Consider the following 14419-nt stretch of genomic DNA (forward strand, 5'->3'; position numbering starts at 1 on the left):
AGGAAGGAAGGGAAGAAGGAAACTAATGTCATGTTGGGTTAGGTAAGGTTAGGTAATATTGAAGAGAGATGGAGAGAGAGAGAGAGAGAGAGAGAGAGAGAGAGTGAGTGAGTGAGTGAGTGAGTGAGTGAGTGTGTGTGTGTGTGTGTGTGTGTGTGTGTGTGTGTGTGTCACCGTAAATTAATAAAAAGGAGACAGGAAAGTTAATGAGTTATCACCTGGATGAGATACGAGGTGTGTGTGTGTGTGTGTGTGTGTGTGTGTGTGTGTGTGTGTGTGTGTGTGTGTGTGTGTGTGTGTTGGTGTCATTAATGAGTAAATGACATACCTTAATTACCTGTGAGTGAGGCAGGTGAAAGGTGTGATGATGGTTATAGAAGAGAGAGAGAGAGAGATTTACATAGATTTACATAGAAAATCAGACCACACAGACCCCATGGTCCAGACTTGGTGGTCTGTCCTTAAACCTAAGTGATTTTACATTAATCAGAAGACTCCAAAACGTTGCATTTCTACTCTAGTTGATATTAAGTTGAAGGAAGTGACGGTCGAGCTTATTTTTGAAGGAGTCAATCGTGTTACACTGGACCACTGACGGTGGAAGCTTATTCCATTCTCGCACTACAACGTTGGTGAAGAAAAATTTGGTGCAGTCTGAATTTACTTGTCTACATCTGAGTTTTACGCCATTGTTCCTCGTGCGCAAAGTGTCATCGATCATAAACAATGTTGATCTGTCTACATTCGTGAAACCATTAAGTATTTTAAAACATTCGATCAGTTTTCCTCGGAGGCGACGTTTCTCAAGAGAACATGTTAAGGGTAGAAAGCCTTTCTTCGTAGGATTTGTTGCGCAAGGAAGGGATCATTTTCGTTGCCCGACGCTGAACACCTTCTAATTTAGCAATATCCTTTGCATGGTGGGGAGACCAAAACTGTACCGCATATTCCAAGTGGGGTCTGATTAAACTGTTGTAGAGCGGGAGTATTACATCTTTATTCTTGAATACAAAGTTTCTTTTAATGAAGCCCAACATTCTGTTCGCTTTATTTGCTGCATCGATGCATTGCTGTGAGAATTTGAGGTTTGACGCGATTTTGACCCCCAAGTCTTTGACGCAATGAACGCTTTTGAGTTTAACGCCGCGCATTTCGTATTCGAACTTCTTATTCCTCGTTCCAACTTGAAGGACCTGGCACTTGTCTACGTTAAAGGGCATCTCCCATCTATCCGACCAAGCTGAAATTTTGTGCAAATCCTCTTGGAGGCTTTGCCTGTCTTCGTCAGTGAGAACCGAGTTGCCAATCTTTGTGTCGTCTGCAAATTTACTAATGCGGTTATTGAGTCCAACATCCACGTCGTTGATGTAAATAATGAAACACTGGGCCAAGGACCGAGCCCTGAGGGACGCCACTAGTGACAGGCGCCCACTCTGAGTTAAATCCGTCGATCACTACTCTTTGTTGTCTGTTGCTCAACCAATTCGCGATCCATTGGTTTACTTGACCGTCAATACCTATTTGCTTTAATTTGTAAAGTAATTTATGATGCGGGACTTTATCAAACGCTTTCAAATCAAGATAGACTACGTCCAGTGATTTGGTTACGTCATAAACAGTGAAGAGGTCGTTATAAAAGGTTAATAGGTTTGATAGGCAGGATCTTTTGTTTCGGAAGCCATGTTGTGAGTCCCCAATCAATGAGTGGCTTTCAAGGTAATTGACAATTTTGTCTCTAATTATGCCCTCAAGTAGCTTACCTACAACCGAAGTTAGACTAATGGGCCTGTAATTACCTGGTACTTTTTTGTCTCCTTTCTTGAAAATCGGTGTCACGTTAGCATTTTTCCAATCTGAAGGGACGATGCCTTGTCGCAATGACAGATTTAATACTGTTGTGAGTGAGTAGAGTCTTTCGCTCTTTGTTTCTTTCAGCAGAGTTGGATATACTTTGTCAGGTCCAGGACTTTTATTTGTTTTAAGTGAATGGAGAGCTTTAAGGACTTCATCGGTTGTTATTTCAAAATTAGGCAATGCATGCTCGAGATTTACAATAGTACTGGTGTTGGTGGTAGCGAGAGGAAGACTGTTAGTATTAAACACCGAGGAAAAGTAATTGTTTAAGAGGTTTGCAATGTGTTGGCTGTCAGTCACTAGTGCACCGTCGCTGTTTGTTAAAGGTCAATACCACTTTTGATCGCCTTTCTGTTGTTTATGTAACTGAAGTAAGATTTCGGATTATTTTTACAGTTGGCTGCAATATTTTCTTCGTATCTACGCTTTGCCTGACCTACTAGTCTTTTTACTCGTCGCCTGGCATCATTATAAAGTCTAATGTTTTCGGGCGTGCTTTGTTCTTTCTTTAACCTGTAAAACAATTTTCTCTCATTGACTGATTGTTTAATTTCGCTATTAAACCACGGTGGGCTTTATTAGTGTTAATTCGCTTCTCGCACAAGGGGACGAATGTGTTCTGCTGAGTGAGTAAGTGATTTTTAAAACAGCCAGGCTTCCTCTACGTTGCCGTCATCTGATAGTTGTATTTCTGTTAGTTTTGTCAGTTTCTACGAAGTTAGCTCTTTTGAAATTGGGCACCTTTACTTTATTTTCAGTCACTGATGATTGAGCTTTAATGTCGACGCGCACTAATTTATGATCGCAAGAACCGAGGTGTTCTCCTACCGTGACACTACTGACTAGGTTATCTTGGGTTGTTATAACAAGGTCGAGTATATTATTTTGTCGAGTTGGCTCAGAAACCATTTGGCTTAGATAATTTTCTTCTAGAAATTCGATCATTCTATGTGACTCGCCTTCTGTACCTGACAGTGTCCTTGTCGATATGGGGAGGTTAAAGTCTCCTAATATCAGTGAGTCGCTGTTATTAAGTGACTGCCTTAAGACGCTGTACATTTCAAGGTCGTCATCGCGTGATTGCCGGAGGTCTGTAGGTGACAGATATATTTAAGTTGACTTTGCAATGTTTACTCGCACGCACAAATGTTCAACGTTACTGTTTCCCAGTGTTTTGTCAGTGGGTTGCAAATAGCTTTGACATAAAGGGCGACGCCACCGCCTCTACAGTTTACACGATCTTTGTTGAAGAGTCTGTAGCCATCTATGTTGTATTCGGAACTTAAATCAATATTTGTGGTGTCGATAAATGTTTCGGTTATAGCAATTATGTCAAAATTTTCTGTTAAAGCAAGACATCTCAGTTCATCAAATTTGTTTCTTAGGCTACGCGCATTGAAACTAAGGATTTTAAGTTATCTAGAGGCTTGGTAATAGAGGTGGTGGTACTTGCGGGATCACGGTTACGGGTTTGTTGTGATGCACGGCGTCTATTTACACCGGCGGGGTGGAGGGACGTGGCCGTGACTCGTTTTTTGTTCGGATGACACGCACTGCTTCGTTGAGGAGCCTTCCGAGTCTGGCTGCCCCGATGGGAGAAAGGTGCAATCCGTCCCTGTGAAAGAGCTCATTTGTCCATAGAAATTGTCCCATGCGATTAGGAACTCCACGGCAAGCTCCCAACAAAGAGTCTGTACTCGGTTGTTTAGGCTGAAGGCCTTACTGAAAAAGTCGCTCTCCGCCCAAGTCCGTGGTAGAACTCCTGAAATCAAAATGTTAGGGGATTTAGTCTTATACCGCTGGATGAGCCTACGGTACTTCTCCAGGAGTTCCTCAGACCGGGTCGTGGTGACGTCGTTCGTACCTGTGTGAATAACAAACAGTGAATCATTAGTAGCCTGGGGGGAGATCTCATCAAGAGCAGCAGTTATGTCGTCGATCCCAGCACCAGGATAGCAATAGTTCCGTCTTCGACGAGGAACTCTGCCGCAGAACTCAACGACCTGCTGGCGAATCATGGAGTCACCCACCAGGAAGGTGCTCTCCTGCTCGTCCTCCTCCTCCAGAATGGCAAACCTGTTGAAGCAATGAACAGGATAAATCGCTTGTCTGGCTGGCTTGGCTCCTCCATTCACGAAGGTGAAGCCATCATGGTCGGTGCCACTAGCATCCTCCCGTTGCGTGGTGTTGTCCGCTGGTGTCGACGGTACCGCTGAGGGCAAGGGGGCGGTTGGAGAAGGGTTTGGCACCACAGCAACGTTAGCCTGGATGAATTCCTGCAAGGAGGCAACAGTGCGAGAAAGCTCTATTATTTTATTCTGACCTGCGTCCATCTTCTCTTCTTGCTCCTGCAGTCTTGTCTCGAGAGAGAGAGAGAGAGAGAGAGAGAGAGAGAGAGAGAGAGGAAGGGAGGAAGGGAGAGAGGGAGGGAAGGGAAGGAAGGAAAGAAGAAGAAGGAAGGGAAGTAGAAGAAGAGAGAGAGAGAGAGAGAGAGAGAGAGAGAAAAGAGTTATGAAAGGAAAGGAAAGGGAGGTGAAAGGTGAAGATTGAGGGAGAGGAAGGTGGTTAATTAAAGGTGTGATCTGTGAGGTGTGCATAAGGCAGGTGTGACATAATTAACGGCCAGGTGAGGTGACGAGCTGGACAGGTAGACGAATGGGCCGAGTTTTGCAGGTGAGCCGAAATTAACGAGATGGGGGAAATGCGTTAGTGAGTGAGTGAGTGTGTTTGTTTGTTTTGTTTGTTCGTGTGTTTGGCAGGTGGTAAATTGGGTTTGTTAATGGCATGTCACCACCACCACCACCACCACTACTACTACTACTACTACTACTACTACTACTACTACTATCCATTACTTCACTTCTATCTTAACCCCTCATTTCCCATCTTTAAACCTTTCCTTGTCAATGTCACGTCACCACCATCACCACAATCACCACAATCACCACCACCACCACCATCACTACAACTACTTAACTACTTAACTACCCACTACTACTTCACTCCTATCTTAACCCTTTCCTTTCCCTTCCTTAACCTTCCTTACCCCTTCCTTCCTTCCTTCCCCTACCATCTCGACTCCACCATCACCTCCCTCTTCCTCCTTCTCTTTCTCTTTTCCGTTCCTTTCTTTATCCACTATCCCATCTTTATTTTCACTTTCATATCCTATCTTTCTCTACCTAACCTTCTTCCTATCTTCTTCCCTTCGTATACCTTGTTTTTCCTTTCTTTTTCTCTCCCTTCCCTTCCTTTCCCTACCTCTTCTTTCTTTTGCGTTCCCTTTATTCCCCTTTTTTTGCTTCCTCTTCCTTTCCTTATTCTGTTCCTTCTCTTCCACATCCTAACCACTCGTACCTCTCCACCTGTTAACCCCTTCCACTATCTTCCCTTTCTTAACCTTACCCTTCCACACCTCCCCTCTTTCACCACCATCATCATCACCCTTCCCCTCCACCTCCCTCACCACCACCTCCACCTCCTCCACAGTTCCCTACGAGGAGCTGGACCAGGACTCAGCGTTGGTGGAAGTCTTCGGGCAGGTCGGCGCGCACAAGTGTAAGAACTTCGTGGCTATCGGGGCGCTGGCGGGGCTCACCGTGTCAATGTTCGGGTCCATGTTCTCGCTGCCCAGGATTGTCTACGCCATGGCCAAGGACGGACTGGTGTTTAAGTAGGTGTTTGGGGGTGTTTGGGGGAGGGGAGTGTTGAGGGTGGGTGTATGTGTTTGTGTGTGTGTTTATGTGTGTGTGTGTTGGGTATTAGATTTTTTATTTATTTATTTATTTATTTTGTGTGTGTGTGTGTGTGTTTTCAATGTTTGTTTTTTTTGTTTTTACTTTGTTGTTTTTTTGTTAGATTTTTGTTTGTTTTTGTGTGTTAGTGTGTTTGTGCTTGCTTGTTTGTTTGTTTTGTGTGTGTGTGTGTGTGTGTGTGTGTGTGTGTGTGTGTGTGTGTGTGTGTGTGTGTTTCTTTGTTTTTATGTTTGTTTTGTGTTTTTTGTGCGTGTTAAAGTGTGTGTGTGTGTGTGTGTGTGTGTGTGTGTGTGTGTGTGTGTGTGTGTGTGTTTTAATCAAGTTCGCTTTGTCCAGGTAATAAACTAGACCCGCTTCCCACCTTCCCCTCCCCCCTTTCTTTTTTTTTTGGGGGGGGGCAGGGGGGCTGGTGTGGTCAGGTTCAATTAACTTAATATTCGTGTGCTAATTGACTTTTTGTAATATGGAAGGTATTTTAATTATTTTGGTCTATTTTGTTGTGGTTTATTTTTTATTTATATTTGTATTTTCCTGTATTATTTCCTGTATTTATCTATATTTGTGTGTTCCTGTATTTTTCCTGTATTTTTCCTGTATTTTTTCCTGTATTTTCATGTATTTTTTCTCTATTTTTCCTCTATTTTTTCCTGTATTTTTTCCCGTATTTTTTCCTGTATTTTTCCTGTATTTTTCCTGTATTTTTTTCCTGTATTTTTTCCTGTATTTTTCCTGTATTTTTCCTGTATTTATTTATATTTGTGTTTTCCTGTATTTTTTGTATGTGTGATTTTGGTTTTTTTCTCTCTCTCTCTCTCTCTCTCTCTCTCTCTCTCTCTCTCTCTCTCTCTCTCTCTCTCTCTCTCTCTCTCTCTCTCTCTCTCTCTCTCTCTCTCTCTCTCTCTCTCTCTCTCTCTCTCTCTCTCTCTCTCTCTCGAAACTAATGTGCGTTTTTTATCTCTCTTCTTCCTTCCTCTTCCTCACCACCTCCCCCTCCTCCTCCTCCTTCCCCCTCCCCCCGTTTCCTCTCCCTCCTTTCCCTTCCCCTAACCTACTCCCTCCTACCCTCTCTCTTACCTAACCTTCTTCCTCTTTTACCCCTTCATCTCCCTTACTCCCCTCCCTTACCTTACCTTACCTTACCTACCTTATCTGTCCACCCTCTTTACCCTCCCTTGCACCCTTCCCCACCTTCTATCCTATTCTCTTCCCTTCACTCCCCTCTCTCCCCTTCCTCCCTACCCTTCCCTTACCTTCCATTCACCCTCCCTTACGATCCTTCCCTTTTTCCCCTCCCATTCCTTTCTCTCCCTTACCTTATCTTCCCCTAACCTATCCAACCCTCCTCCCTACCCTTACCACCCCTTCATCTCATCACCCCTTCACCCCTTCAGGAGCCTCAGCAACGTATGGGGCGTGACGGGCACTCCTGCGGTGGCCACGATTGTCTTCGGTCTGGGTGCTGCCGTCGCCGCCATGTTCATCTCCCTCACGGTGCTGGTGGAGATGATGTCCATTGGTGAGTCTGGGGGGGATGGGGGGAGGGGGGAAGGATGGGGGAGGGGGGGTTGTGGGTGTTTTGTGTACCTATGTCATTTTTTTTTTTTTTTGCCTTATGTTCTACTAATGTGTGTTTTTCCTTATGTGTGTGTGTGTGTGTGTGTGTGTGTGTGTGTGTGTGTGTGTGTGTGTGTGTGTGTGTGTGTGTGTGTGTGTGTAACTACCTTTGTGTGTGTGTGTATACCTTTCTTACTAACTTATTTTTTATCTATGTATTTTTCCCGAAGTGTGTGCGTTTGTATGTATGTTCCTATTCTGTGTATGTGTCTATGTATTAAGATGACATTATATACCATTCTATATATGTACGTATAAAAACACACTTACACACCTACATCCAATCTGTGTGTATACCTTTTCCCTACATACACACACATACATACATACATACATACACCACACACACACACAGTCTTACCCTCTCTGTGTGCTCGCGTGTGTGTGTTTCAGGCACGCTGCTGGCCTACACGCTGGTCTCTACCTGTGTGCTGATCCTGCGCTACCAGCCCCACTCCACCACGCTCCTGGAGATGCTACCGGAGAGCATACGAACACCTCTGGCCGGCACCCCCCTGCCTGGCTCCCCCACCCGCTCCCCTTCCAACGTGAGGATGCTGGGGGGGTGCAGGGGGGAAGGGGTTGGATGGGTAGGGGATAGTAAGGGAGAGAGAGGAAAAGGGTAGGAAGTAAAAGAATGGTGAGAGAGATAGAATAGGAAAGAAGAGAAGAGTGAAGGAAGGGAATGTGTAGGGAGGATAAAGGAAGGGGATAGGAAAGGAGAGAAGAGTGGAAGGCGATGGGTAGAAAGGGAATGTGTAGGGAGGATAAAGAAAGGGATACTGGGAGGGGTGCATGGGGGAAGGAGAGAGAGAGAGGAAAGGATGGGAAGGATGAGGAAATAGGAATGGAGAGAGAGGAAAAGGGTTGGAAGGAAAAGAATGGTGAGGGAGGATAAAGGAAGGGAATAGGAAAGAAGAGTGAAGGAGAGTGAAAAGGGAGAGGGAGGATAAAGAAGGGGAGGGTAAGAAATGAAATAGTGTGGAATAGAAAACAAGGGCATAGTAAGAGAATGGACAGGGAAGAGAATAACACAATAGAAGGGAGAGAGGAAAGGAAACGAAGAGAGAGGAGAGGAGAGCAGATGGATAATAGTGAAAGAGTGGACATGGAAATAAAATAAAAAGAAAGTTAAATAAAAAAAGGAAGGAAAGAAAACAATAACAAATAATAAAATAATGAGGGAAATGAGGTGACTGGATAAGAGAAGAGGAAGGAAAGGAATAGGATACGAAAAATAGAACAGGAATAGGATAGGAAAAACAGAAATAGAAAAATAGGAAAAATTGAATAGGAAAAGGATAGGAAAATTAGAATAGGAATAGAATAGGAAAAACAGAAATAGAAAAATAGGAAAAAATAGAAATAGAAAAACAAAATAGGACTAGGACAGGAAAAATAGAATAGGAGAAAGAAGAGAATAGAAAAGAGGAAAGAAAAGAAGAGAAAGAGGAACAAGAAATATCAGGATAGAAAGGGAAGGAACAGATAGATATGAATGAGAAGGGAAAGAAGAGAAAGACGCAAAAGGAAGAGGAGAGAAAGGAATAAACTGAGGAAGAAGAGGAAGAGGAAAGAAAGAAAGGGAGGGAAAGGGAGGGAAATGTTATGACTAAGGGAGAGTTTTGATGACGTGTGTGTGTGTGTGTGTGTGTGTGTGTGTGTGTGTGTGTGTGTGTGTGTGTGTGTTCTCTATCATTCTCCATAACACTTTCCGTCATGCTCTCTCTCTCTCTCTCTCTCTCTCTCTCTCTCTCTCTCTCTCTCTCTCTCTCTCTCTCTCGTTGAGGCTAAATTAGGTTATTCTGAGGTTATGAATAGGCTATCTCTCTCTCTCTCTCTCTCTCTCTCTCTCTCTCTCTCTCTCTCTCTCTCTCTCTCTCTCTCTCTCTCTCTCTCTCTCCTCTTCATCCTTCTATTTTCACCTCCTTCCTTTATTCCTTCTTCAATCTTTATATTTTTCCTTCCTCCTCCTTCACTTCTTCCTCTCTTTCTCTCTTTCTTTCCTTCCTTTCCTTCCTTCCTTTTCTCCTTCCCTGCTTCCTTCCTTTTGTTTTCCTTCACTCCTTCGATTCTCTTCCTTCTTTCTTTCCTTTCCTTCCTTCATTACTTCCCTCCTTACCTCCTTCCTCCTTTCTTCCTTCCCTCCTTTCCTTCCCTTCCTCCTCCTCCTTCCCTTTCTTCCTCTCCTCTATCATCACTTTTCTCTCCACTTCTACTTCCTGCCTTCAATCTTTCCTTCCCTTCCTCTTCCTCCCTTTCTGTTATCTCCCTCCTTCCCTTTCTTTCTCTCCTCTATCATCACTTTTATCTCCACTTCTACTTCCTGCCTGCAATCTTTCCTTCCCTTCCTCCTCCTTCCCTTCTGTTATCTCCCTCCTTCCCTTTCTTTCTCTCCTCTATCATCACTTTTCTCTCCACTTCTACTTCCTTCCTGCAATCTTTCCTTCCCTTCCTCCTCCTTCCCTTTCTTCCTCTCCACTTCTATTTCCTGCCTTCAGTCTTTCCTTCCCTTCCATTCTCTCCCTCCCTCCCTCCCCCCCCCCCCTTCGTGACTACCCATGGCTTCAGGTGAATGGCTTTAATCTACACGTGTTTACATTTGTTACCTGGGCACGTGATATCCCCTTCCTCCTCCTCCTCTCCCTCTCCTCTCCCCTTCCTCCCTTCCCTCCTCTCTCTCTATATTGTCTCCTTCACTCTCTCTTTGTCTGCCTTTCGTTTTCTTCTCAGCTTTTCTCTTCTTCCTTTCTGTTCCCTTACCTTTCCTTCGTTCGTTAGTTTCCCTTCCCTTCCCTTCCCTTCCCTTCCTTTCCTTTCTGCCTTTTTCTTTTTTCCCTTCCCTTCCCTTCCCTTCCCTTCCTTACCCTTTCCTTCCCCTCCCTTCCCTTCCTTTCCTTACCCTTCCCTTCCTTATCCTTCCCTTACCTTCCTTTCCTTTCCTTATCCTTCCCTTCCCTTCCCTTCCCTTCCTTTCCTTACCCTTCCCTTCCCTTCCCTTCCCTTCCCTTTCTTTATCTGTTAGTTCACTTTGCATTTTTCTTCTTCCTCTTCCCTTCTTTTCCACTCCCTTCCTTTCCTTACCCTTCCCTACCCTTCCCTTCCCTTCGTTTTCCTTCATCAATTCGTCTCCTCTTCCTTCCATTCCTTCTCTTCCCTTCCCTTCCTTCCTTAGTTCGTTCCATTTTCCTTCCTTTCTTTCCCTTCCTTACCTCCCTCGCTCTCCCTCTCACCCTTCCTATTCTCCCTTTCCCCCATCTCTTCCTTTCCTTCCCACTCCCTTCTCCCCCCTCCCTCTCCCACTCGCTAGCCTCCCTCTCTCTCCCTTCTCCCCAGACTAACGTTAGCACGGCCCTGGGCATACCTGGCGCCGGCCCCGTCACTCCCCAGAAGCTGACGGCGGCGCTGCAGCAGAACGGCGGCGCGCGCATCCCCCCCTCCGGCCTTCCTCTCGACCATAGAGTCACTGTCAAGGTGGCCTGTCCTCGCCTTTATAGCTTCGGGAGGGAGGGAGGGAGCGAGGGGGAAGGGGAGGGGAGGTTGTCTTTATAAGGGGTTGTGGTTTTGTATTTCTAGTTTAGGTTAGTTTGTTTGTTTTGGTTTTCTTTATGGTCACTGTTTGTTTATTTCTTTGTTGTTGTTTATCATCTTATTCCTTTCCCTTGTCTTTATCAGTTTTCTTTCCCTTCGCCTTTTTTTCCTTCACTTTCCTTTTCTTTTTTTTCTTTTTTTTTCTTTTTTTCTTTCCTTTCCCTTCTCTTTCCTATTTGATTTGATTTTCTTTCTCTTTTCACAAGGTTTATTTTTTCAGTTTATCTTTTTTTCTGTCCAACTTTTTTTCCAGTTTTTTTTCTCGTTTTATTAAGGGAAAGGGAGTTGGATCCTTTTGTTAGGGGGAAGGGTGGTGGATCCTTTTGTTAGGGGGAAAAAGGTGTTGGATTATATTACAAGGGAGAAGGGGGTTGAATCGTTGTATTAGGGAGAAAGGTGTTTGATTGTTTTGTTAGGGGGAAAAGGGTGTTGGATTACAAGGGAGAAGGGTGTTGAATCGTTGTATTAGGCAGAAAGGTGTTTGATCGTTTTGTTAGAGGGAAAGGGTGTTGGATTACAAGGGAGAAGGGTGTTGAATCGTTTTATTAGGGAGAAAGGTGTTTGATTGTTTTGTTAGGGGGGAAAGGGTGTTGGATTACAAGGGAGAAGGGTGTTGAATCGTTTTATTAGGGAGAAAGGTGTTTGATTGTTTTGTTAGGGGGAAGGGTGTTGGATTACAAGGGAGAAGGGGGTTGAATCGTTTTATTAGGGAGAAAGGTGTTTGATTGTTTTGTTAGGGGGGAAAGGGTGTTGGATTACAAGGGGGAAGGGAGTTGAATCGTTTTATTAGGGAGAAAGGGGTTTGATTGTTTTGTTAGGGGGGAAAGGGTGTTGGATTGCAAGAGAGAAGGGGGTTGAATCGTTTTATTAGGGAGAAAGGTGTTTGATTGTTTTGTTAGGGGGGAAAGGGTGTTGGATTGCGAGAGAAGGGTGTTGAATCGTTTTATTAGGGAGAAAGGTGTTTGATTGTTTTGTTAGGGTGAAGAAAGGTATTAGATCTTTTTATTATGGTACAGTAAACCTCTCTATTGAACGAACTGTAATAGAGGGAATAGTAGAAAAGGTTGCTACATATGTTTAAAGGTATAGTTCAAGGTAGAGGAGGGTATCAGGACACCTCTCCTCCCGAAATTGACCTCTCTTTCGACCACCTCTTTGGATTCTTTTTAGGAGCAGCGAGTAGCGGGCTTTTTTTATTATTGTTTTATTTTGTGTGTGTGCCCTTGAGCTGTCTCCTTTGTTGTAAAAAAAGAAAAAAGAGGAGGGTATCAGGACACCTCGCCTCCCGAATTGACCTATCTTTCGGCCACTCCTCTGAACTTTTTTATAGGAGCAGTGAGTAGCGAGCTTTTTTTCTATTATTGCTTCCTTTTTTGTGTGCCCTTGAGCTGTCTCCTTTGTTGTAGAAAAAAAAAAAGTACCTCAGGGCACCTCTCCTCCCGAAACTGACCTATCTATCGGCCACTCCTCTGAACTTTATTATAGGAGCAGTGAGTAGCGACCTTTTTTTTTCATTATTGTTTCCTTTTTTGTGTGCCCTTGAGCTGTTTCCTCTGCTGTAAAAAAAGAAAAAAGAGGAGGGTATCAGGACACCTCTCCCGAAATCGACCTATCTTTCGGCCACTCCTCTGAACTTTTTTATAGGAGCAGTGAGTAGCGACCTTTTTTTTTCATTATTGTTTCCTTATTTTTGCCCTTGAGCTGTTTCCTCTGCTGTAAAAAAAAAGAAATCAAGCTCAATCCAAAGGTATTCTTCACAGCAATTGATATTCATGTAATTCTCGAAGCATTTTTCGTCATGCTCGGTAATATAACGTGAAAAAAAACAGGAAAAGAAGAGGGACAGAGAAAAGATAAAGTGATAAAATAAAAAATAAAATGTGAAAAGAGAAAAAAAAATCAAGTCAAATATAAAAGGAAAGGGAAGGGAAGGAAAAGAAGCGGAACCAAAAAAAAAATGAAAAGGGAAGTGAGGGAAGGAAAAAGGGTGAAGGAAAAGGGAAAGGCGAAAAATGAGTGTAGCAAGGTGAGTCCTATATTACACTCACTCTTATACACCAACGTTTTCCTCCTCCCTCGCCCATTCGTGTCATCATTAACCCGGTAGCTGCGGGGATCATGTTTCTTAAAGGCCCCTCTAAGCGAGAAAAATGAGAAAAAATTATCACTCACGCAAACCATTTCATAATATATAGCAACGCATTTGTCATCAGTTTATGCATCATCTATTTTGGGGGTTTATATCATGGCAAAAATGTGGCCCGTCGCTGGTACACGGTAAAGCCACAAATTTGGCCCGTCGCTGCTACCAGGTTAAAAGTACAGGTATATCAAGGACAGGTATATCGAGTACAGGTATATCAAGGACAGGTATATCAAGGACAGGTATATCAAGGACAGGTATATCAAGGACAGCTATATCAAGTACAGGTATATTAAAGTGAGTCCTATATTACACTCACTCTTATACACACCAACATTTTCTTCCTCCCTCGCCCATTCGTGTAATTATTAAAAAGAAAAATACATGAAATACATATATACATACATGAAAAATACCCGTCTTTCGGCCACCTCTTTGGATTCTTTTTACGAACAGCAAGTAGCGGGCTTTTTTATTATTGCTTCCTTTTTTTGTGCCCTTGAGCTGTCTCCTTCGTTGTAAAAAATGTGTTTGGAGGTAAAATGTAAGCAAGAGTAGTTTTTTGTTTAAATGGTGAAAAGTCGTTATTGCAGGTTTTAATTGCTTCAAGGTAACACAATCAAATTAAAAGCAAAAGTAATTAACTAATATTCAGGTAATTGTTAAAAAAGGCCGTTGGGTGTTAGCAGGCATTATTAAAGACGCAATTACTGCTGCAGGTATAAGCGCGAAGTAATAAAAATTGATCGTTCACATAAATTTGTATTCAGATAATTGTTGTAAAAAGTTGTCGATGGCGAGAAATCCAAAAAATACAGAAAAGAGAGAAAAATGGAAATGGAATAATAAAGAAATGAAGAGAAAACAAAAAAATGAAAAGAGAAAACTGATCAACGTCCCAGAAAGAAATATAAAAGTAAAATTGACTATAAAAGAATAAAGAAATGAAAGAAAAAACAATGAAAGAAAAAAGAAAACTAAAATTACAAGAAAAAAAAATTGACCGTTCACATTAATTTGTATTCAGATAATTGTTGTAAAAAATTGTCGATGGCGAGAAATCCAGAAAATTCAGAAAAGAGAGAAAAATGAAAATAAAATAATAGAAAAATGAAGAGAAAAATGATTACGCCCCAGAATAAAAAATATATTACAGTAAAATTAACTATAAAAGAATAAAGAAATGAAAGAAAAAAATTTGTATTCAGATAATTGTTGTAAAAAATTGTCGATGGCGAGAAATCCAGAAAATTCAGAAAAGAGAGAAAAATGAAAATGAAATAAAGAAATGAAGAGAAAACAATTTGTAGTCAAAATATAACCACCCATCAAATTCTAAACATAACCATCCTTCAAATCAAATCCAAAGGTATTGTTCCCAGTAATTGACACTCAGGTAATCGTTGCAAAAGTGGTCAGGGGTTAAGTGGTGGAGGTAACACTTGGTCAATTAAAACACAAA

The 14419-nt window shown here is 42.7% G+C and overlaps 1 protein-coding gene across 3 annotated transcripts in view; it reads left to right on the plus strand.

The window, feature by feature from the left end:
* LOC126999374 (probable cationic amino acid transporter) overlaps positions 1-14419 on the plus strand; it is a 141582-nt gene that overhangs the window by 115972 nt on the left and 11191 nt on the right. For 2 of the 3 annotated variants that reach the window (XM_050861919.1, XM_050861918.1), the window contains 4 exons: positions 5344-5527; positions 7001-7125; positions 7617-7771; positions 10560-10697. In XM_050861919.1, coding sequence (XP_050717876.1) covers positions 5344-5527; positions 7001-7125; positions 7617-7771; positions 10560-10697 — 602 coding nt within the window. The remainder of the gene's footprint in view (positions 1-5343; positions 5528-7000; positions 7126-7616; positions 7772-10559; positions 10698-14419) is intronic. The other variant, XM_050861920.1, reaches the window with a different exon arrangement.

The sequence above is a fragment of the Eriocheir sinensis genome, chromosome 16 (genome assembly GCF_024679095.1).
Source record: "Eriocheir sinensis breed Jianghai 21 chromosome 16, ASM2467909v1, whole genome shotgun sequence".
Classification (NCBI taxonomy): Eukaryota; Metazoa; Arthropoda; class Malacostraca; order Decapoda; family Varunidae; genus Eriocheir; species Eriocheir sinensis.